At 56.9% G+C, this 27,541-nt stretch overlaps 3 protein-coding genes across 5 annotated transcripts; 1 reads left to right on the forward strand and 2 right to left on the reverse strand.

Moving 5' to 3' along the window:
- Positions 1-89: 89 nt before the first annotated feature.
- Positions 90-9,880, reverse strand: FLII (FLII actin remodeling protein). The gene is made up of 30 exons (XM_053957402.1): positions 9,767-9,880; positions 8,793-8,903; positions 7,698-7,769; positions 7,488-7,568; positions 7,087-7,172; positions 6,770-6,931; positions 6,559-6,662; positions 6,284-6,459; positions 6,051-6,208; positions 5,859-5,943; positions 5,425-5,572; positions 5,158-5,291; positions 4,834-5,046; positions 4,572-4,751; positions 4,416-4,498; positions 4,262-4,336; positions 3,961-4,044; positions 3,724-3,895; positions 3,537-3,641; positions 3,141-3,332; positions 2,749-2,937; positions 2,518-2,657; positions 2,178-2,403; positions 1,836-1,990; positions 1,649-1,709; positions 1,437-1,565; positions 1,251-1,357; positions 992-1,097; positions 842-907; positions 90-682 (listed from the first exon to the last, which is right to left on the reverse strand). Exons 1-30 carry the CDS (start codon positions 9,827-9,829, stop codon positions 548-550), a joined length of 3,798 nt encoding a protein of 1,265 aa, XP_053813377.1. The 5' UTR covers positions 9,830-9,880; the 3' UTR covers positions 90-547.
- Positions 9,881-10,023: 143 nt separating this feature from the next.
- On the forward strand, positions 10,024-14,752 carry MIEF2 (mitochondrial elongation factor 2). 2 transcript variants are annotated; one of them, XM_053957943.1, is made up of 4 exons: positions 10,024-10,218; positions 10,591-10,765; positions 11,236-11,413; positions 12,401-14,752. In XM_053957943.1, the coding sequence occupies exons 2-4, from the start codon at positions 10,598-10,600 to the stop codon at positions 13,444-13,446; spliced, it is 1,392 nt and encodes a 463-aa protein (XP_053813918.1). In that variant the 5' UTR covers positions 10,024-10,218; positions 10,591-10,597; the 3' UTR covers positions 13,447-14,752. The 2 variants fall into 2 exon arrangements, with proteins under 2 accessions (XP_053813918.1, XP_053813917.1); XM_053957942.1 differs by having other exon boundaries at positions 10,126-10,147.
- Positions 14,753-15,812: 1,060 nt separating this feature from the next.
- TOP3A (DNA topoisomerase III alpha) lies at positions 15,813-27,516 on the reverse strand. 2 transcript variants are annotated; one of them, XM_053957810.1, is made up of 20 exons: positions 27,281-27,516; positions 26,355-26,581; positions 24,944-25,003; positions 24,321-24,394; positions 23,636-23,711; positions 23,001-23,109; positions 22,596-22,739; positions 21,933-22,103; positions 21,618-21,718; positions 21,410-21,484; positions 21,214-21,296; positions 20,887-21,094; positions 20,548-20,733; positions 20,249-20,378; positions 19,798-19,911; positions 19,553-19,718; positions 18,992-19,135; positions 18,591-18,713; positions 17,637-18,346; positions 15,813-16,706 (listed from the first exon to the last, which is right to left on the reverse strand). In XM_053957810.1, the coding sequence occupies exons 2-20, from the start codon at positions 26,532-26,534 to the stop codon at positions 16,528-16,530; spliced, it is 3,033 nt and encodes a 1,010-aa protein (XP_053813785.1). In that variant the 5' UTR covers positions 26,535-26,581; positions 27,281-27,516; the 3' UTR covers positions 15,813-16,527. The 2 variants fall into 2 exon arrangements, with proteins under 2 accessions (XP_053813785.1, XP_053813784.1); XM_053957809.1 differs by lacking the exon at positions 27,281-27,516 and adding an exon at positions 27,242-27,266.
- Positions 27,517-27,541: the final 25 nt, after the last annotated feature.

Raw genomic sequence — 27,541 nt, forward strand, 5'->3', positions numbered from 1 at the left:
TTGGAGCCAGGTGAGTGCTGAGCTGCAGAGGGGCACAATCAGGGTTGGGGGTGACCCCACTTGGGAGTGAGTCAGAGCCTGGGACAGAGTTGAGGTGAGAAGTACAGCCTTTATTGATATGCTTCAGATGGGCTGATCCCTGCTGGGGGTCCCTCCCCCAGGACAGCAGGGACCAGCTGTAAGGCCCAGGGCTGAGAGCCCCTCACTCCCCCCAGTTCTCCTTAGCAAAGCATCCTCCCACCCAAACTGGGAGTCACTCCTGTCCCCCAGTCACGGGGGGAGCTCGGCACTGGTTTGGGGCAGCAGGATCCCCAGGCAGGGTGTGACAGGGGCCCACACCACCCCGATGCCCCCCAGCAAGGGAAGGGGCTGAGCTGGGCCCTGTGCTGGGAGAAGAGGGGACAGAGGGACAGCCCCAGTGATCCCCACTGGCCCCAGCTCAGGGGGGAAGCGGCTCCAGGCTGAGCCTGGCGTTGGCGGCAGCGCGGGGTGCGGGGTCCAGCCGTGCCGGGGGGGCCGTGGCCGGAGCTCCGGGTGCCCCCTGCCCTTAGGTGGGCGGCTTGCGGAACACGCTCCAGGCGTGGAAGCAGCGGGTGAAGGGCCAGGGCTCGTTGCCTTTCCGCACCAGCCGGAGCTTGCGGGGATGCGTGGGGTCCTTGGAGCGCATGTGCTGGATGTAGACCTGGGGCACAGCATTGCCGTGGGGGTCCTGGCCCTCACCCACCCCCGGGGTTGGTATTCCCCAGCCCAGAGCTCTGCAGCAGCCAGATCAGGGCCCCCAGGGGAGATGGAAGTGCCCAGATCCTCCCACACACAGTCCCAGGATGGAGGGAGGTCTTACCTGGCACGCCTTGAGGCTCAGCTTGATCTCGACCTGGCTGGTCTGGGTGCCCACCCACATGTAGACCTGCAGAAAGGATCAGCAGCTGGGCTTAGCCCACAGAGCCACTGGAAGATCTGGGCCCAGGACAGCCTCGTGCCCCCAGCTCACCTCCCGCCCATTGTCCAGCAGCATGATGTCATCATCAGCCAGGTCATCCTGGCAGAAATCTGAGCACTTTTCTGACACGGAGAAATAACCTTTCTCATTGGAGCATCTGCAGGGAGACGGACAGGGACAGCATCAGGCATGAGTTTGTTAGGACTCGGCTCATGTAGAGGGCAGGGATGTGGCAGAGCAGCTGTTTTGGCTGGTTGGTTCCCAGAGAAGCAGCCCAGACTGGAGCATCCCCCTCCAGACCAGTGCCCACCTGAAGAGCCGTGAGTGCTTCATGTAGTCAGCATCTTCATCGTAGGGCTTCTGGCCCCCAATGCCCACCCAGAAGAAGTTTTCGGGTTCTTCTCCCTCGTTGATGACCTGAAAGGGCAGGAACAGGGCTGAGTGTGGCCTGGGTGGTCCCTGTCACCCAGGTAAGGAGGCACTGAGCCCTGCTCACCTGTTTGCTGTAGGAGTCATCAAACATGTGGTTCATGATGTCCTCAGCCAGCTTGGCCTCGTCAGGGTCAGCTGCCCGGCCCACCCAGGTGTAGACGATGCCCTGGTTGTCCGTGCTCTCAAAAGGCACCTGGGGGACAGTGGAGTCAGGGCTGCCCAGAGGGGCAGGAGGGCACCCAGGCAGCCCAGAGGATGCTCAGCCACGAGCAGTACCTTGAGGATGAAGCAGAACTCGGAGTTGAGCAGAGCAGCGTCCGTGTTGATCTGGATGCACCTGGAGACGGAGCCCCCGAGGCACAAATCAGAGGGAGACCCAGCAGCTGTGCCCACCAGCAGGTATCCCACCTGGACCTGGCACCCGTGGGTGCTGCCTGGCACGGAGCAGCCCCGGGGCACTGACCTGGTGCAGAGGGCCCCGCCGTTGGTGCGGATGTGGTACAGGCTGGGCTGGGGAGTGCTGACCCGGTCCTTCCGCTTGCCCCGGTGGATCACAAACCTCCTCTTGAAGTGCGAGAGGAACTTGGGGTTCTCCTGCTGCTGGGTCATGCGCACCACCTGCACAGGGCTGGGTGTCAGAAGGGGCATAGGGACTTCCCAAACACAGCTCCAAGCCCCAGCTGCACCCCCCTGCCAGCTCCCATCTCTGCTGCTGTCCCCTGCCTCAGCCTGAGGGGCACAGAGGGGATGGAGAAGAAGAGAGGCAAAGCTGGGGCACCCCTGCGTCACCCCCAAGCTGTGTCACCTCCAGCTTGCCGCGGAAGTGACTCTCAAACTTCTTCTGGAGGCTGAAGGTGAAGGTGAGCCAGCCCATGTTGGAGGCCTCCCGGCCCTGCCAGAAGTAGACGATGCACTGGGAGTCTTCCTCGGGCTGCTTCTCCTCCTCTTCTTCCTCACCCTCCTCTTCCCCTTTGCCTTCACCCTTCTTCTTTTTCTCCTCATCCTCCTCGTACTCCACTGGCACCCAGTATCTGAGGGCAGGAACAGGGAGTGATGTGAGGGATGGGGCAGTTGGGAGGACTGGGCAGGGAGGTTGGGGACAAGGTGGTCCAGCAGCCCCTGAGAGGGGACAAGCCAGGTGTCACCTGCACAGGAAGACGTAGCAGTCGTGGGTGTGGAAGTGGCCAAACTCCTCCTCGGGCAGGCGAGTGAATTTCTTGCCCTCCAGCACGAAGCCCTCCATGCCATCCAGGTCCTCGTTCCACTCCTCCATCAGCTGCTCTGCCTGTGGCCCCATGAGCTGTGTCAGCCCCCCAGCTGCTCCCTCAGCACCCGGCCCCACGCCACGGGGGATTCACGGGGGTCTCCAGCCCTACCTCACTGAGGGGCATGGGAGGCTGGCGGGGCAGGAAGAGCGCAGTGAGGTCGGCCTTCATCTGGTCCTTCTTCTCGGCGTCCTTGTGGACCTTGCCGGCCAGGCCGCCGTCCTGCAGCACTGTCTCGGCGTTCCGGGTGTAATCCACGCGCAGGACGTCATCCCAGTTCTTGAACTTGGACTTGAACACCTACATCACAGAATCATCAAGGCTGGAAAAGACCTCCAAGATCGTCGAGTCCAACCTGTGACCGATCCTCACCTCATCAACCAGACCGGAGCACCGGGTGCCACGTCCAGTCATTCAAGGTGTAAATCGGGGAGCGGGTAACAGACCCTCAGCCTCAGCCCCCTCCCAGGCACCCAGCACCCATCTGAGGGGTCCGTGCCCACCTGGCACTCGGTGCCCTCCAGGTTCCTGGTGACCATGGCGTGCTTGGGCCGGTGCAGCATGCTGCACAGCTCCTGGCTCAGCTTCAGCGCCGCCGCCCGCACCAGCCGCGACGACTTCCTCCCGATCCAGATGAAGACGTCGGACCAGCAGTCCAGGATGTACACGCTCTTGGTGTCCAGCAGGCTCTGCAGCTGAGGGCACCGCAGGGAAGAGGGGTCAGGCACCTGCAGGCCTTCCCAGCTGGAAAACATCCTGCCTGCTCCCTACAGAGCAGAGCATCCCCCAGCCAGGCACTGCTGGCTGAACCTCCCTCTCCCAGGGCACAGCTGGAGGCAGAAGGGGCATGAAACCAGTCTCACTGGTCAGACTGGGAGAACCTCCCCGGCCCATCCTACCAGGCGCATCTCTGGCATCAGATCAGCCTTCAGCCTCTTCTTGTGCTCCACGGAGAGCTTGTAGTTGATCTGGGGAAGCTCCAGGTAGCCCAGACCGAGGCCAACCTGCACAGGAGAGGGGGACAGAGGTGAGTGGGGGCTGCAGGACCTCAGCAGGGCTGGTGGCCCTACGGATGCAGCTCCCCACCTTGTACAGCTTGGGTTTGTGGGGCTGGAAGTCATCGGGGACACAGGGTCGGATCTCCTCGGGCTGGCCCCCCAGCACCTCCCAGAATTCGGGGGTCTCCTGGCCCTGGGTGAGCAGCGTGATCTCGGCCTTGCCCTTCCGCTCGTTCTTGTTGATCTTCTCGGCGAAGAGCCTGCAGTGGGAGCAGGTGAGATGGCAGCTGGGCTCCCCACACCCCGGCACCCCCACCAGCCCTACCTGGCCTTGGTGGTGCTGCTCAGCGTGGCCTGGCTCCCACGCCACACCAGGAGGTCGAGGCCGTGGTCCAGGAGGAAAACAAACCTGGTGGGGAGAGGTGAGAGGAGTCAGGAGAGAATGGGGTGTGCTGAGCATCCTCCCCATCCTGGGGGTCCCTGCAAGGCACCAAGGGGGGTTTGAACCCATGTTCTTGTAGAAAGGTGCTGGCATAGCCCATTTGCACCAGAGAACTGCAGCTATTATGTCTCAGGTGGATCCTGCTGAACCTTCTGTAAGGTCCCTCTGTCCCCTGGCCACTCACCGGGGGTCCAGGGATGTCCCTTTCAGTGCCACCGGCTCCAGCTTGACGTTCTTCTTCCCATAGACACGGTAGAGCCTGGGGAAGGGACAGCCATGGTGGGACATGGGGCACTGCCTGCCCCACACATCCCCCCAGGCCCTGTCCCCAGCTGTACCTGGTGACATATTGCGTGTCCTCAACCGTGAAGAAACCGCTGGCCGTGCCACCCTCGATGTAGGAGATGTCGTTGTCGAAGACCTGGGGGCAGGGAGGGGGTGAGGCTGGGACAGGAGGGGTCAGGGGCTACAGGGGAGCTGGGGGTTGGCCTCACCTGAAGGAACTCTTCACTTTCGTCCCCCATCTCCTCCCGGATGCTGCGGCACTCGGCCCCCAGGTAGTTGCGGAGGTTGACGGCGTGGATGGCGGAACAGGCCTTCTTGTCCAGTGTGGCCTCCTGCCCGATCCAGTAGTAGATCTCCCAGTTCAGGGAACCGTTCTCATCCAGGAAGGTCTGGGAAGGACAGGGTGTGTGAGACGGGATGGCTGCAGCTCCAGGCAGGGGATGCAGAGGACCCTTGGTCCTCCCCACATACCTTGAGCACGATGTAGCAGTCGGCTTCGTAGAACTTGCCGTGGAAAGCCTCGTCCACCAGCGTGGGCACAAAGTTCTCGATCTGCCAGACACAGAGGCCGGGCAGCTGCCCCACATCCTCGCTGAAGAACTCCGAGTAGTCCAGCTGTGGCTTCTCCAGGCCCTGGTCCCAGCGCCGCGTCTTCAGGTCCGGCGCCTTCGCCTCCCCACTCTCCTGTGGGATGGGAACAGGTCAAATTAGGGACAACCAGAACTCTGCTGGCACCCGAGGTAGGCCAGGGACATTGTGATGCCCTCAGGGCCCCTCTCCCACCCCAGACCCTACCTCTATCTTCTTATTCTTCTCCTGGGCCACGTCCGACATCCCCTTCAGCACCTGCTTGGCCTGGTCATCCTGGGCAGAGTCCTTGCGCCGCCGGAGCCGCATCTTGCGGGCCAGCGGGTCCTTGGTGCTGCTCCCTGGGGACACGGGGACGGGGTGAGCGGCGGCCACGCCGCCTGCGGGGCAGCCTATGGAGCAGGGCTCACTGCCCAGCCTCTCCCAGGGCCGTGCCAAGGCAGGGGCCGCGTGCCCCCATCCCTGCACGCGTACCCGCGGCGGCGGCGGCCACGGTGGCGGGGGAGGCTCCGGCCAGGCGGAGCTGGTTCTGCAGGGAGAAGTCGATGTTGTACCACTCCGAGGAGCGATCCGCCGGCTTCGGGGGCATCACCAGGTTGGGGTTCTCGCGCACGTCCAGGATCTGCCAGGGAGGGCACAGAGACCTCGGTGAAGGACGTGCCCACAGGGACATTTGGGAGCGTGGCATGGGTTGGAGAACTCTGGAGCACTCCAGGCTTCACTGGGATGAGGGGATGCGGAAGGAGCTCCATGGCCTGCCTGGCCTGAACCATGTGGCAGATTGCAGGTACTGGCCCTGAGCTCCCCTGCCCTCACCTCATCCAGCCCACCCTACAGCCCTGGGGTCCCAGGGAGGTGCTGGGGCTGTGGTGGAGCCAGCCCAAGGCAGAGAAGCACGGGGTGCCCACCTCCACATCCGTCAGGAAGTGGATGGCCTCCGGCAGCGTCACCAGGCGGTTCTTGTTCAGCACCAGCTTCCTCAGCTTGGAGCACCTGTGGGACAGTGATGCTGGTGACAGGCCAGCCCAGGGTGACCTGTGACCACACAACTTCTGTGTTCCCTCCTGGGGACACAACAGATCCACTTGTGTGTTCCTTACCTGCACAGGCTCTCAGGGATGAGCTCCAGGTTGTTGTTGGCTGCCATGAACTCCTCGAGGTTGGTGAGCTTGCCAATGCCCGAGGGGATCCCGTCAAAGTCCAGCTTGTTTGAGTTCAGGTACATCTTCTTCAGCTTGGTCAGCTTACAGATGGCCGACTGGGGAAGGGGGAGATGGTGGGGTGAGAACCATGGAACCAAAAGCAGGGATGGCACGTAAGGGCAGGGACATACAGGTAAGGAGGTGAGCTGGTTGCGGGACAGGTTGAGGGTCTCCAGCTGGGTCCACTGGTCGATGCAGAGGGACAGCTCTGTGATCTGGTTGCTGCTGAGGTTGAGGCGCCGCAGGCTGCCCAGGGTGTAGAGACACTCGGGGACACGGCTCAGGTCGTTGCAGGACAGGTCCACATCTGGGGAAGGAAACAACGGGGTGACACCACCAGCCAGACCAACACTGGGGCTGGGAGAGCCCCTGGAGGGCTCTGTGGGGCCGGATGCCCTGGCCCTACCTGCCAGGTTCACCAGGGCCTCGAGGCTGGTGGGCAGGTTGCTCTGCGTGCGCTGGGTGTTGCGGAGGTGGAGGGTCTGCAGGGCCGTCATCGCCGGGAGCTGCCTGAGGAGCAGGGAGAGCCAGGGGGGCAGAGAGAGAGTCAGGATGGAGCAGGAAGCTCAGTCCCAGCCCTGCCAGACCAGGAGCCAGCCTGGGGAGCGGGGCCGTACCGGAGCTGCGCGTGCAGGAGCGGGTTGTTGTTGAGGATGAGGGTCTGCAGGTGCACCAGGCGCCTCATCTGTGGTGGGAGACTCTCCAGCTTGTTGTCGCTCAGGTCCAGGTAGAGCAGGTCCGTCAGGTTGATGAAGAGCTGGTTGGGGATGGTGTCGATGCTGCAGGGATATGGGGAAATTCAGGAGGGCCTAGGACCTGCAGCAGCCCCGGGTCTCCCTCGAGGAGGGGTAGAAAGCAGCACCTAGAGCAAAGTGTGACCAGTAGAGGTGGCCACAGCCAGAAGGGGGAGATGGTCACTCTAGCCTGGACCCACCTGTTGTGGCCAAGGTTAAGGACCAGCATGTTCTTGGCATTCTCCAGCTCCCTGGGACACTCTGTGAGCTGGTTGTAGCTCAGGTCCTGGGAAAATGGGAGCACAAAGCAGCTGTCACCCTCAGCCCCACACCCAGCCAGCACCACCCATACCTCAGGACTGGGGGGTATCTCCAGGGCCACAGCAGGAGCTGGACCAGCACACAGGGAACCCAGGGAGCCCATCCACGGCATCAGCCTTTAAAGGAGGCATTGCCAGAGGGTCACCCTGCCGACAGCCAGCTTCCCTGGAGCTCAGCCATGGGCTTGGGACTGGTGCTCCCAAGGAGTCACCAAGGTGCAGGAATGGGACCCAGGAGTCTGAGCTGGCTGCTGCATCAACTGAGAAGATTCTGCACCCACCAGCACTGAGAGGTCATCCAGCTGGAAGATGTCATCAGGGACTCCTGAGTTCTTCAGGCTGTTTGCACGAGCCACAATTGCCTGCAAAGGGGAGAGAGGCAGGAATGCAGCTGCCTGCTGAGCCCCCAGGGTACCCCAGGTATGATCTTTGTGTGCCCTCAGATCCCAGAGGTGCCTGGGGACCCCCTGAGGCAGGAGGGGGACACTCACCCGGAGGCAGGGCAGGCCGGAGAGCTCTCCATGGAGCGTGGTGAGGCTGTTGTGGCTCACAGAGAGGTGTTCCTGCAGGGAAGCCCCAGACAAGCCCCAGTGAGCAGAGAGAGGATCTGGGGCTGTGCAGGGCAAGGGTTGGGCCCCCACACTGACGTGGAGGCTCCTCCATCCCAGGAGAGTTGAAGCCCTGTCACACACAGGGCTGCTGGGACACTCCCAGTCTCAAACCAGTTGCCTGGCCCAGCGTGCCTGCGCTGCCTCCACAGCCCTCATCCCCTGGGGTAGCCCTGGCTGGACACCTCAGCCCTGCTGTGGGGTTTGGGGTGCTCTGGGATGCCCACACAAACAGATCCCGGTGCACACAGATCCCAGTCCTTGGAAGCTGGGTGATCTGGAAACGGGCAGGCGTGGGCACTGCTGGGGGAGGAGGAATTCCCTCTGAGCATCAGCAGCCCGGCTGTTGCCTGCTCAGGAACACAAGGCACTGGCAGGCTGTGGGCGGGATGCCAGGCTTTCAGTCTTGCTGTGGCCCCCGAGCACCTGGCAGGGCTGGCAGGAGGGATTCCCTGTGCCTGGCACGGGGACGGGGACTCCTGGCAGCGTTCAAAGCACTCGGTTTGTCTGACACTGACAGGATGAGGTCCCTGATGTGCTGTGGACACCACCAAAGCCAAGCTGAGCCACAGCTCCACCAAGGGCCTGGCTGAACCACCCGAAAAACAAAGCCAGGCAGCTGCCAGCTCCTGCTTTTTATATACTTTAGGAAAGGAGAGGAAAAAAAGCCCCAAAAACCCTTGATTGTCCCCATTGTAACCATCACCCTTCCCTTCTGCTACAGGGTAGAGGATCTAAGCATGGTGTTTAATCTGGTTTTCTAGGAAAACAGGGTGAAACCGAGTGCAAGCCCATCCCAACCCCGCTCCTGACAGCTCCTGCATCCCGTTTCAACCACACATTGTAGCTCAGTGCTATTATTAGACACCGGAGCACCGGCTGCTGAGCCACGAGGCTGGCAGGGAACAGCCTCCCGTCGGATCCTACGGCCCCAGCGGGACAGGGGAGCCCCAGTCCATCCCAAAGCATGGGGCTCACCAGCTTCTGGAGGGCAGCGAGCTCCTCGGGCAGGTAGCAGAGCCCCGTGCGGTTCAGCTTCAGCCAGCGCAGGCTCGTCATCGCCTTCACGTGCTCCGGGAAGTACCCGCCCTGCAGAGGAGGAGGAGGAGGAGGCTGAGGAAACCACCTGTCCCACGGGATGAGGATCTGGGGATCTCAGCCTCACTGAGGCTCTGTGGTCATGGGAGGTTTGGGGTCGAGCAGTCCTACGGGACTGGGAAGCGTTGGGGTCGTGATGACCCAGTCCTAAGGGACCGGGAGCTGCGGGGATTGGGATCAAGCAGTCCCATAAAATTGGGAACTAGAGGGCTGGGATCACCCCATCCTAGGGGCCTGGGGGCCATGGACACCCAGTCCTATGGGATGGGGACCTGGGATCGCCCAGTCCTATGGGATTGGGAGCTGGGATTGCCCAGTCCTATGGGATGGGGAGCTGGGATTGCCCAGTCCTATGGGATGGGGAGCTGGGATTGCCCAGTCCTTTGGGATTGGGAGCGGGGATCGCCCAGTCCTTTGGGATTGGGAGCTGGGATCGCCCAGTCCTATGGGACTGGGAGCTGGGATTGCCCAGTCCTATGGGATTGGGACTCGGGATCGCCCAGTCCTATGGGACTGGGAGCTGGGATCGCCCAGTCCTTTGGGATTGGGAGCTGGGATAGCCCAGTCCTATGGGACTGGGAGCTGCAGGCTCGGGCATCACCGGTGTCTCTGTGACCCCGTGGGCTGAGGGCCGGGTTGCTCAACCATAGCGGCTTGATGGGGGTCAGGAACCGCCCGACCCCGCAGTGCCCACGGGGTCGGGACCGGGACTGCCCCAGGTCACCCACCCCGGGCGGGGCCGGGGCCGGGCTTCCCCCGCCCCGGGGGGCCGAGCCAGGCCTGACAACCCCGCGGGGCCCAGGCCCGCAGGGGCGCTGCGTGCCGGGCTGTGCCCCGCTCCCTCTCCCCCGCACCTTGAAGTCGTTGCCGCTGAGATCGACGCCGCGCACGAAGGGCAGGACGCCGGTGGCCGCCATGGCGGAAGGGCGGGGGGACCCTGCGGCGGCACCGCGCCCCGCCAGGCCCCGCCCCCCAGAGACCCCGCCCCCGGCCCCGCCCCGGCCGTGACGCACGCGGGGCTGGGCGGGGCCGGGCGCTACTTCCGCGCGCTGGTGGGCGGGGCCGCGCCGCCCGCGCCCCCCATTGGCTGGGGCCGCGCCGGGGGCGCGCGGTGGGCGAGGCGCGGGGGCGCGCGCGGGCAGCGCCGGGCCCGGGCCGGTCCCGGTCCCGGTCCCGGTGCCCGTTCTGGTCCCGGTGCCCGTTCTGGTGCCGCCTCCCGGTGCCGCCTCCCCTCGGTCAGTGGGGTCGGGAGGACTCCCTTTCCCGCGGGCCGCGGTACCGCCCCGGTGCCCCGCGAGGCTTTGCGGTAGGGCTGGGTGAGGAGCGGGTGACCCTTCTCCGGGGTGTCCATTCCTTCTCCGGGGTGTCCATTCCTTTTCTGGGGTGTCCCTTCCTTGGGGTGTCCCTTCCTTGGGGTGTCCCTTCCTTCCCAGGAGTGTCCCTTCCTTGGGGTGTCCCTTCCTTCCCAGGGGTGTCCCTTCCTTCCCGGGGTGTCCCTCCCCCGGGTGACCCTTGCTCCCTCGCCGCACCCAGCCGTCCCGGCGGCGGCGGGAGCCTTTGTCCGGGAGGAAAGCGGGCCAGCGGGACCCCTTGTTCCCCAAACCCTCCCGCGCTGCGGCTGTGCCTGTCCCGGGGTGACAGGTCCCCCAGCCCGGGGTGACACTCCCGTTCTCCGCAGGGCGACCATGGCGGCGTTTTGGCAGCAGCGGGGCAGGCGGCAGGAGAACGGCGGGCTGGGCAGTGTCATCGACGGGCTGGGCAGCGTGTTCGATGTGCTGCTGGCCAACGCCAGGCTGGTGCTGGGCGTCAGCGGCGCGGCCGTGCTGGCCATCGCCACGCTGGCTGTCAAGAGGGTAAGGCTGGGGCGGGGATCAGAGCACCAGAAGATGCCCAGGAGAGCCGGGTTGGCCCCAGTGTGGTGGGGCAAGATGTGCCCCGAACTCTGTGTTTGCTCCTGAGCTGGTTCCTTGCATATGGGCACAAATGCCACGGGTGCTGGAAGCAGTGCCATGGGCATGGAGCTGCCTGCTCCCACCCTGTGGGACCATGTGTCCATGTTCTGTTTGCCTGGAGCATTTGGGATACGGTATCCCATCCCAAAATGCACCTGGGACTGAAGTTGATTTGGGTATCTGTTTTCCACGTAAAACCTGCAGGGAGATGATGTGCACCTTTGTGGCTCCCCAAACTGGGTGTTTTTCTGAGCAGCAGCCTTGAGTGGGGCTGTCCCCCCCATGTGTGTGCTCCAGAGGAGCTGTTGCCACCTGTAATTCATGGAAGACAAAGATAACATCTCGTTCTCTTGGGTTTTCCTTCCCTCCAGCTGATCGACCGAGCCACCAGTCCTCGGGATGAGGGTGACCCCAAAGCTGAGCAGAAATCCCTGGAGGAGAGCTGGCAGGACTTGGCATTGATCAAGACAACACCAAAACCCCCCAAGAAGCAGAGAAGGGAAGACCTCAGCGAGCCTCTGCTGTCTCCAGCTCGGCCTCTGGTGCCAGGTGAGGCTCCTGGTGCCCGGCCAGGGAGATCACCTTGGCGTGCTCCGGGTGGCCGTGCCGGGAGCGCCGCGTTATTTTTAGCTCGGTGTCCGGAAAGCCGACCCCGCTGAGCCTGCCCTCCTGGGAGGCTCCCGAGCCATGGCCCCTTTTTAGGCAATGCCTGTGGAAACAGGACCTCCGGTGACAGCCGGGGGTGTCCTGGCAGGGGCAGTTGGGGTTTGTTTCCCCTGGAGCAGCGTTGGCTGGGCTCGTTTTCTGGGTCAGCTGTGCCTGCAGGAAGGTGTGCTCGGGAGCTGCTGCAAACAAAGGCTGCCTTGTCCAGCTGCCCATGGAGATGGCGTTTTTCCAAGTGGGAAACTGGCCCAGCTCAGTCCAGGGCATGTCCTGAGATAATGGACCCAGAGCAGGATTGTCTGTAGGATCCTCATGCGAGGAGGTGGAGGGGCAGGCACTGATCTCTCTGGTGACAGGACATAAGGGAACAGCAGGAGCTGTGTCAGGTTGGATATTAGGAAAAAAGTTTCTTCCCCCAGAGAGTGCTGGGCACTGCCCAGGCTCCCCAGGGAATGTTCCCAGCCCCAAGGCTGCCAGAGCTCCATGTGCATTTGGACACTTCTCTCAGGCACAGGGTGGGATTGTTGGGGTGTCTGTGCAGGGCCAGGAGTTGAACTGGATGATTTTCGTGGGTCCTTTCCAGCTCAGTATATTCTGTGGTTCTCTGACACTGGCAACAAGTCCCTTGCCTGGTTCCCATCTCTGGCTGAGGAGTGAGGCTGGGAACAGTCAGGTTTTGGGGTTGGTTTGGGCTCTGCATGGCTGAGAAGTGCTCTTAACATCAGTGGGCTCGATGGGGGCCCTTGGTGAGGTTGGTGTCACCTCCAGAGGGGTGGGCTGAGAGCTGGGCACCCAACTCCTGCCTTCCCCTCTGCTGCTGAGGCTTTCAGATGATGTGCTCAGAGCTGTGACTTCTCCCTTCCCTTCCCACAGATCCCAGGGGCTCTTCTGCCCCTCTGGGGGCTCCTCAGGTCAAGTCCAGCCCCCTGCGCTGCCTCACGCTGCAGGAGAAGCTCCTCTCACACAGCAGCCAGCTGGCCGTGCCCGAGATCCAAGTGTCCCTCGTCCCACAGCTGGCCAGGAGCATCTGCACCCAGCTGCAGAACTTCCTGAGGAACAAGTGCCCGGAGCTGCCCTTCGGCCGCTTCTTCCTCAGCGGAGCCCTGCTCGATGGCCTTGAGGTCCTGGCAGCTGACCACATCCACCTCATGCTCCCGGTGGTCCTCGACGCCGGGCTCTGGAGCCTCATCTCGGGAGAGGACACCGTGGTGAGGAACCCCCAGTACTGGATGATCAAGAGGATCGATCTGGGCTATTTCCCTCGTGGGTGCAGCCCCTGGGACAGGTTCATTGTGGGCCGGTACCTCTCCTCCAGCGTGCTCAACGAGACCCTCCACAAGCTGCTGGTGGCCTCCATCAACTGGCCTGCCATCGGTGGCCTGCTGGGCTGTGCCATCCACCCCGTCGTGGCCTCCCGGGAGCTGAAGCTGGAAGTCAAACACGATCAGGTTGACCTGAGCATCACCCTCTTCCCAGTGGTGGAAATGGAGGACAAGGTTCTTCTGGCTGTTCCTCCTGAAGGACTGGTGGAAAACCTCTGGCTGGAGAGCTTTTACAGGGCGGAGGTCTCGAGGGTGAAGCAGCTGGACGCTGGTGACTCCGGGGCTCGGCAGCTCTGCCTCCGCATCCTGAACGGCGTCTGCAAGAGCCAGCCCAGCCTGCACAAACTGGGTGGCAGCCCTGTGACCCACGTCCTCCTGCACCTCAGTGACGCTGCTTCGGACTGGGCAGAGGAGAGCCTTGCTGACAGGTTCCAGCAGGTGCTCGAGGAGCTGGTGGCCTCCCTGGAGAAAGGTGTCCTGCGTTCCTATTTCAACCCCAAAATCAACCTGTTCTCCGGGCTGTTGGAAGAGGAAATTGATGAGATGGGCTTTGTGCTCTACAGGGCCATATCTGAGCCAGAGGTCCTGCTGAAGTGACCGGTGTGTCGGGAGCTCCTGAACGTGGGGTGTTGCTCCCCTGCCTGCTGCTCCCCGCTGTGAGGGCTGTGATGCTTCTAGTTGACTAGTCAGTAAGAGGCAAAGTTCTTGCACTTTATGAGGGGAAAAAAAAAAAAAAAAGTTTCCTGTGTGAATAAAACGTGCCTGAGCAGAGGTGGGTGCTGGCAGAAGGAGCCTTTGGCTCAGAGGCTCTGCTGGACCCGGGGTGAGGGCAGCCCACACCACACATGTGAGTTCTGTCTGCTGGGAGCCCAGTGAAGCATGTTTGGTCCCTGGCTCCCGGTGTTCTCTGCCTGTTCCAGCTGTCAGGTTCCCCCTCAGGCTCTGAGACCAGCTGGAGCTGGAGGGGAGCAGCCCCTTCCTGCTGCTGTGTCCTGCAGACCCCTCAGGTGCCACGTCCTGGGTTGGTCCTGTCACCAGCACCCCGCGTGGCCTCACTGTGCCAGCACTCGGGGCAGGGGAGAGCCTCACCCACCTGTAGGATTTTGCCAATCCCAAATAAGCCCTGCGGATGATCTGGGTGCTGGATGGTACAGCCACAGCAGATGGGGCATGGGGGTTTATTCCTTGGAAACCCTTCCAGCTGCCAGAAGGGGTGAGCTCAGCCCCACCTCTTTGTTCTGACAGTGTTGATGCTGCCCCGGAGAAGGGGCCCTTGTCCCAGGCAGTGTTTTGCTGGAAGATGTCCTGAGAAGGAGCTGCTGGCTCTGGGGAAGCTCCTGGTTTCAGCTGGAGGCTGCAGCAGGGCTGTTTCCCCTCCCCAGTGGGTGGGTGGCTGCCAGTGTCTGTCTGCAGGTACTGGTCCCCTCCCAGTCTGTCTGGTCACCTTTTCACACACGTATTGCTGCTGTCTTGAGGTCCTTTTGCCCTGCAGCCCCACGGAATGGGGTGGGGAAGCAGGGCAGGAACGATGTTGTGAGCAGAATGCTTGCAAGAACTGAAGTGGTTTATGCTTTTTATTAAGAAGATATATTTTGTTTGGGTATTTTGTTGTTTTCTTTTCCTTTGAGTGGCTGCTAGTAGGGTTTGGTCTGGCTCTAGTCCCAGAGAAAAGCAATTTATTCTTATATTTAATGGGAAGAGCTGGTTTTGCACGCGGGTGGAGCTGGAGAAATCCTGTGGACTTCACTGTGAGCAGCTGTTGTGGTTTAGTTTTCTTTACAGCTATCATCTTGTTTATGGCAGGAAAAAAACCTGCTTTTCCTCCCAGTCTGACAATTCCTTTGTTCCTCCAAACCACTTCCCAGGTGTTAGTGATGAGAATAAACCTTCCCTGTGCACACTGGTTCTGTGGTGTCAGCTCTCCTTTGTCTCCTTTCCCCTGCTAAGGGTTGAAATGACTCCCCAGCTCTGTGGCCTTCCTGGGAACCACCCAGGGCATGTCCCTGCTGCCTGGAGAGCTTGGTGATGGTCAGATCCCATCCTGCAAAGTCTTCCTCCTCCTCTTCCAAAGCCCTGGACCCACAGAGTGCCTGGCTGGGAGCTGTCTGGACACTGACCTTGTACCACTTATAGGGCTCAGCTGAGCACTGACCAGGGTGTGACTCCTAAAGCTGGTCCTGGCTGATCCACCAGCAAGGTTTAACCTGCTCCCTGTGTCCTGCACAGCTGCTTCCCACTGCTGTTGCCATTCCAAGGTGGCTGGCCAGGCTGCTGCCCTGCCTTGGCTCAGTGGCTGCATTCCAAAGCCTTGCAATGCTGTTATTTTAGCCCAGGGTGTGTATTTTTAGGCCCCGGCTGTTAATGGTGGGAGTGAGGGCTACAGGGAAATGCAACCCGAATTCTCCTGACTTTCTGCATGGATTTAGGCCTGACAGCAATGCACTGCTGCAGGGTTTCAGGCTCTCTTTCAGACCTGTGCTGCTGTGGGCTCTGCTTCCAAGTGCTCCAGGCTGTCCCCCCTCAGTGCTGACCCCAGGAACTGCTCCGTGCCCAGGGGCAGGATCCGGAGCAGCACTGGAGCTCCTGGCAGCAGAGCACACAGGAATCCTGCAGATCTCCCTCCTTTGATGAACAGAGGAAGCCCCAACAGCGAGGGAAGAGGCAGCCTGGCTTCCCAGGGAGTTCAGTCTGAACTCAGAACAGGAAAACAGAGCTTCTCTTCAGCTCAGCCAGCTCTGTCTGTCTGTCCCAGGTCAGCAGATGCAGCTGGTGAGATAAAAAACACTTTTCCCATCTCTTTGTAGCTCACTTCTAAATTGCTGTGGGGAGTTTCTGCCAAGAAAGCTCCTCTATTGTTCCAGTGATTGGAAAGAGCAAGATTTGGCTGGATGCTTTTACAGTAAAAGCTTCACTATTTTATGTAGGAAGAAAATTAGGCAGAGTTAAGGTGTCACTGCATCAAATTTAAAATTTAAATAATATTTTATTAAGAAACTCATTAGTTTGACAAAAATAACTTTCATCAGCTAGCAGCATCACAAAGGCATGTCTCCAAGTTTGAGGAAGAACCTGCCTTCAAATTCAGGAACCATCTAAAATGAGGGCTTTTCCTGAGCACTGCAGCTGAGCTCCTCCCAGGGCAAGCACCAGATCCAGCTCCTCTGCACCTGACCCTCCTTCACTGGCAGGGACAACCCAGGTAAGGGTGACAAAAAAGGGGAATGTTGCTCAGGTAACATCAACTGAGAAGGGAACTTAAATTCCACACTGTGGAAAGCCAGGGACTGAGCAGAGCTTGGCAGCCCTGGTGTCTGTCCTGGTGGCCCTGATCCAGCTCTTCCCTGCATGGAAAGGCCAGGAACAACCACCAGGATGGTGCAGGGGGAAGATGCAGTGCAGTTTTCTCCACAGACTCAGCTTCCAAGTGCTTCCTTGAAATGTTCAGACTTTCCCAACCTGCTCAGCAGAAGAGCAGCTGGAAACAAAAGTTGGTAGTGGAACCACTTTTCCAAGCTGGTTGAACACTTGCTGAAACAAATGGCATCCCTTGGCAGGAGCAGCCTGCAACCAACCCCTCCAAAAAACACTCAAAGGACTTGTTCCCAGAGTCCAGTTCCTTGTGGTTTCTGCAGAGTTGACAAGCCTGGTCCTTGCAGGCTCTCTGAGGTCCATCCCAGCTCAGTGGTTCTGAGGGCAGGTTTTCCTTGTGTGCCCAGGCTGGTGGCAAATGCTGCAGGTCCGTGGCTTCTTGGCAGCAGACACTGAGGAGAGATTGCCTGGTCTCTTGGCCTTGCTTCCCAACCCTCTGGAGTATCCATTGCTGCCAAAGTGGTTCAAAGAGTCATCTCCAGAAGGACCTAGAGATAAACAAGTTGAATTTAAGGATCTTTGAAAACATGAATAGGTGAGAAACACAAGGTAAGTTCAAAATAGATCAAAGATTCTCAGATTATTCCTGAACCTGCATTGCTTCAGACTTGTCTGAACAGTGAAATGTTACCCATTTGTCTTGCAGCATTAGAGACATGTGGGAACAGCACAGGGGAAGCTGATCTGCCTGCTTGCATGCTCTGGTCTGCAGCTGAAGCAGAAACAAAACGTGGCAGAGAAGAACTTGGGGTTTAAGTAGTTTGGAAAACTTGATTTTACTCCTTTAGGCCCAAATGTCTGAGGAGGAGGATCTCTCACAGACCACATCTCCCCCTCTGTACCTGGTTATGTCTCTTTTTGTCAGTTCTCTCTCTTTTACACCGTTGTTTTGTCATTATTTTTTTTTCAGCATCTTTCCACACAGTTTCATCTCTGATCAAAGCTCCAGAATGATTTGCCCTTTCCCTGTACCCCCAAACTAGGGCAGAGGGAGCAGCACAGTTTCCCTGGCATGCCAGGTGGGTTTGAATGTCTCCAGAGAAGGACACTCTATCACCTCCCTGGGCAGCTGTTCCAGAGCTCTGCCACCTTTAATCTAAAGAAGTTCTTCCTCATGTTGAGGTCAAACTTCTTGTGTTTTAGTTTCTGGCCATTGCTCCTCATCCTGTCACTGGGCACCACCAAAGAAAGCCTGTCACCATCCTCCCCTGAGATATTCACATGCATTAATGAGATCCCCTCTCAGTCTTCTCTTCTCTAGACTGAACAGGCCCAGCTCCCTCAGTCTTTCCTCATCACAGAGATGCTTCAGACCCCTCACCATCTTTGTGGCCTCCACTGGACCCTCTCCAGCAGCTCCTTGTTTTGTTCAGCCTAAGAACAGCCTGCAGCCCCGGTGTCTGCCCCCAGCCCGGTACCTGGTGCCACGTTCTCATCTGCCCACTGGAAGAAGCCGCACTGCTGCTCCCGGGGCTTGGGGCAGGTGTGGAACTGCCGGCCCTTGTTGGGCCCGTCCTTCTGCACGGTGCGCGTCACCGCGGGCTGGTCACACCTGCACACTGTGCCGCCTCCAGCGTCCGAGCTGCCGCTGCTGCCCAAGGGCTCCCTCCCTCCTCCTGGGCGCTGGAATCCCGCTGGGGCTCTTGCAGCAGTGGGCTGGAGCAGCGTGGAGCTGCCTCTGTCCTGTGGCTGCTCGTCAGCCCAGAGGAAGAAGTTGCAGGTGCTGGAGCTGCACTTGTAGAACTGGCGGCCCTTGTTGGGGCCGTCCTTGCGCACGGTCAGCAGCAGCGCCTCGCTCCCACAGTTGCACACCACGGCATTCCCGTCGTCTGGAGCAGCTGGAGGAGCAGCCCTGGGCGTCCTGGGGGAGTTGATGGACAGCAGGTGTCCCCGTGCCAGGTTTGAGGTCCCCCTGGCTTGCCTGGTCTCACTGCTGGCTCTGTTCAGGGAGTGGTTGGCCTGCAGGTGATGCCCTGGCTGGGAGGTGGATGATGCAGGTTGGGATGATCTGTGCAAGTACTTGAGGTCTAAAAGCTCTTTCAGCATCTCATCACAGCCTCCAATGCAGCCAACGAATTCCAGGGGCATCACAGGGGGAACGCTGCCTTTCTTGAATTTAAACTTCAGTCTGCAAGGAAAGGAAGAGTCAAAGTCTGCCAGTTTCTCATCAACAGACATCAATTCCTACCTGAACTTTTATTTATTGTTTTGATTCTGCTATATGGAGGACAGTTTCCCCAGCCCCTCTTCTTTCCACCCCCAAGCCAAGTGCTGCTCTAGCTTTCCAAGACTGGAATGGAAAATGGTTGCCCAGCCTAGCTCATGGACGTCTCTGCCCCACTGTCCAACAAGGGATAACTGGCACGACCTACCTGTGAACTGGATGGGGTTTACACACATCACAGATGCTCTCGTCCCTGGTCACATCCACCACAAAATCAGGGAACCAGACTGCAGTTTTACAGGCTGGATAGCCCATGCAGCTGAGGTAGAACCTGCCAAGGGACAAAGGCACTGGATGAGGAAGATGCAAACACAAGACAGTTGGGGATCCATTCTCATGTCTTCTCAGCCATCAGAAATTGTCAAAACTGCAATTTTTCAGGGGAAATACCTACTTGAAAAGACATTCAGCTGAGTCCACACAGCTCACGTAGCTGGTGGAGTGAGCAAGCTGCAGCCCAAGGTCTCCAAGCTTTTACCAAAGGAGGTAAACAAAAGCCTGGAGAAACACAAACCAACACAGGAGGCTACAAGAGGGAAGGTCACCAACCCGCCATTCTTCCTGGTCTTCAGCACCATGTCACTGTTGCACTGGGGACATTTCCGAACAGAAACAGGCGTTGCTGGGTACACCTCATCCTGCTCTGGAACTTCTGCAGCTTCTCCCAGATACTGAGCCAGGGCCTGGTCCAATCTGTAAAGAAATGAGCAGAGCATCCTGTGTGTTTCTGCAAAGAGCAATCAGGTGCTGCAGTGACTCAGAGCCTGCTGCCCCCACACAGCCCCTCTGAGCTTCTCCACGAGCACATTGACTCAGCACCACATTTCTGACACGGGAAAGGTGTGGGTACAACATCAGAGGTCGGTGCATGTTGCCATCCCCAAATTTAATCTTAACTGCTCATCCTGGTATAAAGCCTTAGCTGGGAGGAACTCCTGACAGTCTGCCAGGCTTTGAGTCATCCTTTCCCATGCAAATACCAACACACAGAGGGCAGAGCTCCAGGGAAACAGTGTGACAGGATCCCCCACTCCAGGCTGAGCCCCAGAAGAGCAGCCAGCACCTTCCAGCAAAACAAAGCAAAAGGAAGAGGGCAAAGACAATACTCACTTGTTGGCTCTGGCCACAGCTTCAATGAAGACTTGCTTGTACTTTTGGACCTGCTGCTGCAACACTACAGATTTGTCTTTCTTCCCCTCACAGATCAGTTTTAGATCAGCCTCCAGCTCAGCTCTAAGGTCAGGCTTGGACATCTCGTAGCCCATGGAATCATAGCCTGGGGAATATGTGGAATGGTAAGCGAAAGGAAGGAGCAAGTAAGGACTCTGCCATCTTTGTGAGGGCTCTCCCCTCACCTTCCACCAGCCCCATGCCCAGCTGGCCGGGCAGGAAGCGCTGATCCGCCGTAAGCCCCACGTACATCCGCGTCTTGATCGTCTCGATGTGCTCGGCGTGGGTGGCATCAGTCCCTGGAAGCAGAGAGATGTCAGTCAAATCAGGTGCCAAGAAGTGAACTCCCCTATGCCCAGGGACAAGGACACAACTTATGGTGAGGAGCAGCACTGCCCTCGTGCCCTGCTGGCACTGAGGCCAGCAAGGTGCTGGTGGCACACCCTGAACCCAAAATGTCCCATCTCCCTGGGTACTGGAGGCACTCTGCAGGCTCCTGAGGATGTTTGGACTTTGCCCTTTATATCCCTTTTTTCTGCACATTTAAGTAATTTCTTATCTGCAGCAACATTTGGAGAATTCCCTGGGGAGAATTCCCTCTGCCAAGAGCAAGAGGCCATGCTGCCCAATACTGACCAATGCCATGTTTTTCCATGAGAGCAATGAGATCTGCTTCTGTGAGGAGCAAGGGAGGACTGGTTTCCCCATCCACCATCTCCACTGTGGTGGGCTGAAAGCGAGACCCTTTGTGATACAGCGGGATAACCTGAAGGGAAGGAGAATCTCTTTGAAACTGCTTCCTGGTCTGTTCACTCAGGACAAAGGCTCTGAGTCAAGCAGCCAGAAGTGGTCAAAAGATGTTGTGCAGAGAGGTCTGAAGCTGGCAGCGAAGTGCTACTTTAGCCTCTCCCACTTATGTTACTCAAGGGGATTACCTTATCACTCCACTTGTCATAAGGATACACTTCCAGGTAATTTCTGGCCAGGATCATGAGTCCTTGAGCAATGAATTGCTCGTTGGCAATGTCGATCTCCACAGTTGTTTCCTGTCCTTTGGCATCTTGAGAGCAGCAAGCCAAGAAGTGGCGCACGATGAATTCGTAGAGTCTCTGCTCATTGCCCTGAGATCAAACAGTGAGAAGGGTGAGTGTCCTCCCAGCATCACAGCATCAGTGGGATCTCAGGTGAGGATTTTGTGCTAATGCCCACATTAAGACTTTTATCTTTATTTATCAAGCAACACAACCCATCCAGTTCCCTCTGGTTGCACTCACCTGCAGGTTGCTGGTGTATTTTGTGGGGTGAATGGGAGGGTGAGCCTGATCGGATTTGTTTCCACTCCGAGGGGTTGGCCCACCCTGATCCAAAATCCTCTGTGCAAACCCTCCCCAGTTTGGGTCCTGTGTTTGCTGTTCTACCAAGGCAGAAAGGTTCAGCTCCTTGGGGAAAATGTTGGTCTCGGTTCGAGGGTAACTAATGAACCTTAGGAAGAAAGACAGGAGAGCACTTTGAGAGTTGCTCCAAGATGTTTCCCATTTTGAACAAAAGGCCATTTAGTTTTAAAAGAATTAAGTTTACCAAGCCAAGTCTTGCTTTCTTACCCCTTAGTGTAGAGTTTTTCCGCTATTGTCATTGTTTCCTTTGCGTTTATTTTCAGTTTGCGGGAAGCCAATTTTTCCAATTCCTGCATTGGGAAGAGCCAGAAAACCCAAAAGCATTAGTGGATAATTCAAAGCAGTGAGTAAAACATCTGTTCCAAGCTCTTTTCAGAAAACCCCTCCCAGAGTTCAAACATACCACAGTGTCCAGGGGCAGGGGCCTCCATTTGCTCTTTGGCTTGCTCACAACATCAACAACAGTCGCTACTGGATCCTAAACAGAGTAAGCAAAACCCACATATCCTTTAGGAGTTTACACAAACTCTTCTTTAAAAGTCTTGAACAAGACAGAGACAGGGAATGTTTGGCTGAATTTGGATTATGCAACTATTTACAAGCTTTCCTACCTCCATACACATCTGGTAAAGGACCAGGCACGCTGTGTGATTGAAGAGCCGGTTCCTCTTCCAGTTGAAGACCACGCTGCCATCCTCGTGGTCGTGGGTCACTGTGATGGACAACAGAGCTGGCTGATGGAGGAGCCACAAAATGGAAATACCACAAAGGAACTTGGAAACCTTCCAGCTCTGCTCAGTGTTCGTGGCAGAGGAAGAGGAAATCATCTCTGGAGCGTTTTTTTGTCAGTTGCTCCAATGTTTTTCTTTTCTATCCACATCAAACCCTGGAAGATGGAGCCCAGGACTGTGTTTCCCCAAACATACCTTTAATTTTGTAGAAGGCTTCAGGAACAAAGGCCTGGATGGCTTTAAAGCGTTCAACTACAAATCCCAGTGTTGGGAACTGGCAGCTGCCATAGCTGATCAGCTGATCTGCTAAAATATCAGGGAAGATCTTCCGCAGCCTCAGAGTCTGGAATCTGGTGAAGGCAGCACCTGAGGAAATAAAATGGACACCACAACTGAATACAACAATGTTGAATGATAATCACAGTACTTCAGATCTTTTTAATATTCTGAACATTAATTTTACTCTGTTTAATACTCAGTTGAAGAGCTTGTCAGTGCTGCACGAGCTACTAATTTATTATTTGCTTCAAGGAGAAATTTCCTCTTTTCAGGAGCAATTTCTTCACAGAAGAGGCTTTTAAACATTGGAATGGACTGCCCAGGGAGGTGGTGGAGTCACCATTCCTGGAGATATTCAAGAAAGAACTGGATGTGGCATTCAGTGCTCTGGTCTGGTTTACAAGGAGGGGATCTGGTTGGACTTGATCTTGGGAGTTGATGATGCTCTGATTCAAAGAGTGCATTTCCAGTAAAACATAAGACGTCTTTTAGTCATATCTGATCTAAAAATCAGGTTTATGAGACTACAGAGGGCATTTCTGCCTTGTGCTGAGGTTCCAGTAACAGATGTTTACGTGCCTATCCTGAGGTCCAGCTCCTGCCTGACGTCGACGGCATCGCTGGTTTTCTGGTCGGGCTGGGTGAGGTTCTCACAGGCCGCTCTGACAGCGTGAGGTGTGATCTCGGAGAACCGGGCTCGGAAAACCTGCAGGTTTGGCTTTACTGCCAGACACACACAGAAGAGAAATCAGAGGGACTCAAACACCAACAGAAAGGAGCAAGTCAGAAACAGCTATTGAGAGAATGTGCTGTCAGCTTCCCAACAGCTGACAGCTTCCCATGCATTTCTGGCCTATCACAGCCATATGTTTATTAGAATTAGCCAGCGTTTAACCTAGACACACTAAAATTGAGAATTCGCCTCTGCTAAAGGAGTTGTTAAACCATTAATGGAACTCAGACTGATGGAGATGCTCTACACACCAGCTTTGCACACGTGGATGATCTCAAAGCCAATGTTCTCTCCTTCTCGATCGCAGTCAGTCCAGATCACCAGGGCTTGGCACTGCTGGATTTCTCGTTCAAGGGTTCTCTGAGAGGAGAAAAACAACACAGGGAGAACATTCCAGGCCACTTGCTCTGTCATTTCATTTCAGAATGACTCACTGAACACAAAATCCAGCGTGTATCCATGGAGATGGGTTGTTGCAATAACATTTTGTAATTGTGTGTCTCAAGAGATCAGGCAGCTTTTAAAAGAATTGAGTCATTTATTTACATCTAATTCTGTTTAAAAGTTTGGCTTGGAGCAGGTTGTACCACAATCTGTTTTCTAAAAATGTCTTTTTCTGTAGAACTGAGACACTATCATCAATTCCACCTTGTCGGAAAAAAAAAAATTCTATTTTTAGCTGTTCCTTCACTGCACTACTTGTACATGAACAAGAGTTTCAGTGCCACAAATGAACAGCATATATAGTCCTAGGAAATGTAGGAGGAATCTGCTAAACTGCAGAAACGTGGATGTTAAGGACAAAGGTAAGATCATCCTTCCGTCTGGGACAATATTTGTTGAACCAACACCTGAGCTCAGTTTCAAAGTCTTAACCATGATGTACCTTGATATCCAGGTAATTTTCAGGGCAATACTTCTCAATTTCAGCATCAAAAAGAGCTAAAGGGTTGCAGCTGTGCCTGGAAAACAGAGGAGAAACGTGTGTGTGCATCACATAAACTATACCACAATTTGTGAGACACTACCTGGTGCTCTCTGAGTACTGGAATTAATGTATTTTATTACAGGCCTTGTTTCACACAACAGAGAGTTCACATGAAATGCTGAGTAACATTTAAAAAGCAACAGAATGAAAAATCAGCCAGAGAAAACAGCAAATCTGGAAGGCAACAAGCAGCTTCTCCTATCTGAAGCCCAGAGTACAAAAGGAGGTAAGGCAGAGAAAGCACCTTGCTTCCCAGAACAGCTCCTAGCTGAACAAAGAACACAAAACCATCCCTTTTTGGAATCAGTTTAATTCCCTGTGTCTGCCTTGATGTGTTTTAACCAGTATTGTGTCTTCAGGGGGTTTTAGCACTCTGAAGACAGGAATTTGAAAGAATATTTTGTCTATTTTCTATAAAATTTGGAAGTCATCACCCTGCCCCTTTGCCTTTGAGCATCCCAAGGATGTGTCAGGGAGATGCTTGCAGTGTCAAGGATGAGAACAGGAGGTGACAGGCCCCTCCTGTGAGGGCCAGGAGGTGCCAGAGCCCTTCCCCTTCCTGCCAGGGGCACAGGGTACCAACCATTTGCGAAATGGCATGACAAAATCATGAGCCAGTAAATGTCCCGACACGGATGTCATCACCACGGTAACGTTCTGCAAGAGACACAGCAAGGAAATTAGTGCCCATCATCACTCACCAAAAACTACCCACAGCCCCAAAATCTCTCTTCAGTTCTCAATTTAAATGATTGGTGGCACCTTTCTCCTGTTAATCCCAGAATGGTTTGGGTTGGGAGGGACCTTAAAGCCCATCCAGTGCCAGCCCCTGCCAAGGGCAGGGACACCTCCCACTGTCCCAGGTTGCTCCAAGCCCCATCCAACCTGGCCTGGAATTCTTCCAGGGATGGAGCAACCAAAACTAATACATCCTACCAAGCTCTATCCATGGCCTTATCCTCAACTTTTGTAGTAAGCTCCCAATTTTTAACAGCAACATATTTTTGACTGGCATAAAACCGGGATGTTAAAAGATTTAGAGCAACAAAACAGGTGGTTGAGCTAAGAAAACATCTGACTTTTTCTCATCTTTGGGCAGAACATCCCTATGGCTGGAGCCATGTTTTGTAACTCCTGACAAACGGCTTTTATTAATTAATATATTTACTTCATTAATCCAGCAGCAGATGGAGAGAAAACTCTTACCTGGCCAAACATGTGGTAGTCGTATTCATAGATTTTGTTGAACTTGGAAAACCCTTCTCGCTGGAAGGAAAAGGAGAATTCCTGAATTTCTGGCTTTTAACAGGACACAAATTAATTTTTTTTTTTAAATTAAATTTTTTGACAGGAAACAAATCCATCCTGCCCCGCTTTGTCCACACTGGGATGGAGCACAAGAGGCACGTGGCAAAGGAAAACCAGCTACTGGAGCTAATGGGAACTGCAGCAAGGGGATGGAAATCTCCTGTGTCATTTATGGAGACACTGAAATGGTGATTTCCAAGGTAAGAGGATTTTAAACCATTCCTGAAGGTGGTTCCAGGGTTATCTCCCCATGAATAATGAGGACCTGATTTATTTAATGGGGCTGGCTAGTGTTTAGAAACTCCTATCTTTTTCCAAGTGACAAGTAGTGTCCCCAAGGCTACGGCCCACCTAACTGGGACTCATGGAAGTTTCTAGATTGTGTATTTACTGCTTTTTTTACAGAAGCAGGATGATGTCTTGATTGGGACTGTCAGCACCCAGGTTCTCAATAACACCTTTTATTCAGAAAAAGGAGATTGGAGCCATGTGGGGCTCAGTCTCTTCTCCAAGGTGACAAGATGAGAGAGAACAGCCTGAGGCTGTCCTAGGGAAGGTTTAGGCTGGACATCAGGAAGAATTTCTTCATGGAAAGGGTTATCAAGCATTGCAAGTGCCCAGGGAAGTGGTGGAGTCACCACCCCTGGAGGTGTTGAAGGAACCAACTGGATGTGGCACTCAGTGCTCTGGTCTGGGAGTCATGGGTTAGACTTGATAATCTCAGAGGTCTTTTTCAACCTCAGTGACTCTCTGATTCTGGTCTAGTAGCACCTCAGTTTGGAAATTCCTTAGTTTTGAAACAGCAAGTGATTATGCAAACTGTTACCAGAGCAGCAGAGAGCAGAAATCTTTGCATTTTTCTTCTCCAAACCACAGCCTGTTTTTGCTTTATTTGGTGACCTCCAGTAAACCCCTGGCACTTGCTGATGCTGCAGAAGTGGTGCTTTTAGACAGGGAAATGCATGCCAATGGATGGTGTCAGTTTCTGAGGCCCTTGTCTTACACTGCTAATCCAGGAAGGACCCGGGGAGCCCTCACCATGGGAAGGCAGCCTGGGCAGAGGGAGCCGAGTTCCCACTGGACTTAACCCACAAGGACCTGAGACTCCCAAATACATTTGGGCAAGCGATGCTTGTCCACAGAACACTTTTGTACCCTCGTGTGTTCAGGGACAAAACCAGCGCCACGTGTGCTGATGTGAAGCATCCATCTCTGCCGAGATGGGTGGGGCTGCCACACAAGGCAGGGACCCGCCCCACCCCTGTCTCCGTGCTCCCTGAGGGAGCAGCGCGATGTGGGCCGTTCCTACCCGCCGCATCCTGCTGTTGGAGAGCAGCTCGGCGATGCCTCGGGCAGCGTCGTTCTTCTCGGCCACGCACAGGACCTTGCGGATCCTCTGCAGCGCCAAGTCCTCCGCGGCCCGCGAGAAGCAGCGCCAGGGCTGGGGCAGCATCCTGGCCCTGCTGAACAGCCGCACGTTCAGGTTCATCACAGGAGGTGAGGCCAGGCCATGCTGCTGCTCCGCGTCCCGGGATGCTGCCGGGATGGAGAGATCGCCGGGGTCACCGCTCGGCCACGCCGGGAGGCTCACGGCAGCCCCTCGGGGATGGAGAAGGCGTCACCCTGCTCCGGGCATAGCTGTTGGGGGGTCCCGCAGCCTGGCCCTCGGCCCTCTCCTGCCCGGCTGGGGCTGGGGCTGCCCTCTCCCCCACGGCCGGGGCAGCGCAGCCCCCTCACCACCCCAGATCCCCTCGGGCTGTCCCTAACCCAGGGCAGTGCAGCCCCCTCGTCACCCCAGATCCCCCTCAGGCTGTCACTTACCCGGGGCAGTGCAGCCCCCTCGTCACCCCAGATCCCCCTCAGGCTGTCCCTAACCCGGGGCAGCGCAGCCCCCTCGCCACCCCAGATCCCCTCAGGCTGTCCCTTATGGGGGCAGTGCAGCCCCCTCGTCACCCCAGATCCCCCTCAGGCTGTCACTTACCCGGGGCAGTGCAGCCCCTTCGCCACCCCAGATCCCCTCGGGCTGTCCCTTACGGGGGCAGCGCAGCCCCTTCGCCACCCCAGATCCCCTCGGGCTGTCACTTACCCGGGGCAGTGCAGCCCCCTCGTCACCCCAGATCCCCCTCAGGCTGTCACTTACCCGGGGCAGACTTTTCCCTTTCCCTTCGCCCTTTTCTCCCCACGTTCCCTCCTCACCTCCCAGACCTCCCGCGCTCCGCCGGCGCTCCCCCTCACCGTCACGTCCTGCCGTAAAGCGCAGCCGCGGCGGCGGCACGGAACTACAACTCCCGAGATGCTCCGCGGCGCCACCAAGTGTCCCCCTCCCGCCGCCGCTCCGCTTCGGTTTTCCCCCTTTCCCGCCGCCCGCTGCACCCGTCCCGGGATCGGTAACGACAAAGGGCGACGACGGTAAATCTAAACAACGCCAGCTGAGGAGGAGGAGGATGAGGCGGCGCCGTCGCTTCCTGCCGGCGGGGTCAGAGGCCGCGCGTCATG

The sequence above is a fragment of the Vidua chalybeata genome, chromosome 16 (assembly GCF_026979565.1).
Source record: "Vidua chalybeata isolate OUT-0048 chromosome 16, bVidCha1 merged haplotype, whole genome shotgun sequence".
Taxonomy (NCBI): Eukaryota; Metazoa; Chordata; class Aves; order Passeriformes; family Viduidae; genus Vidua; species Vidua chalybeata.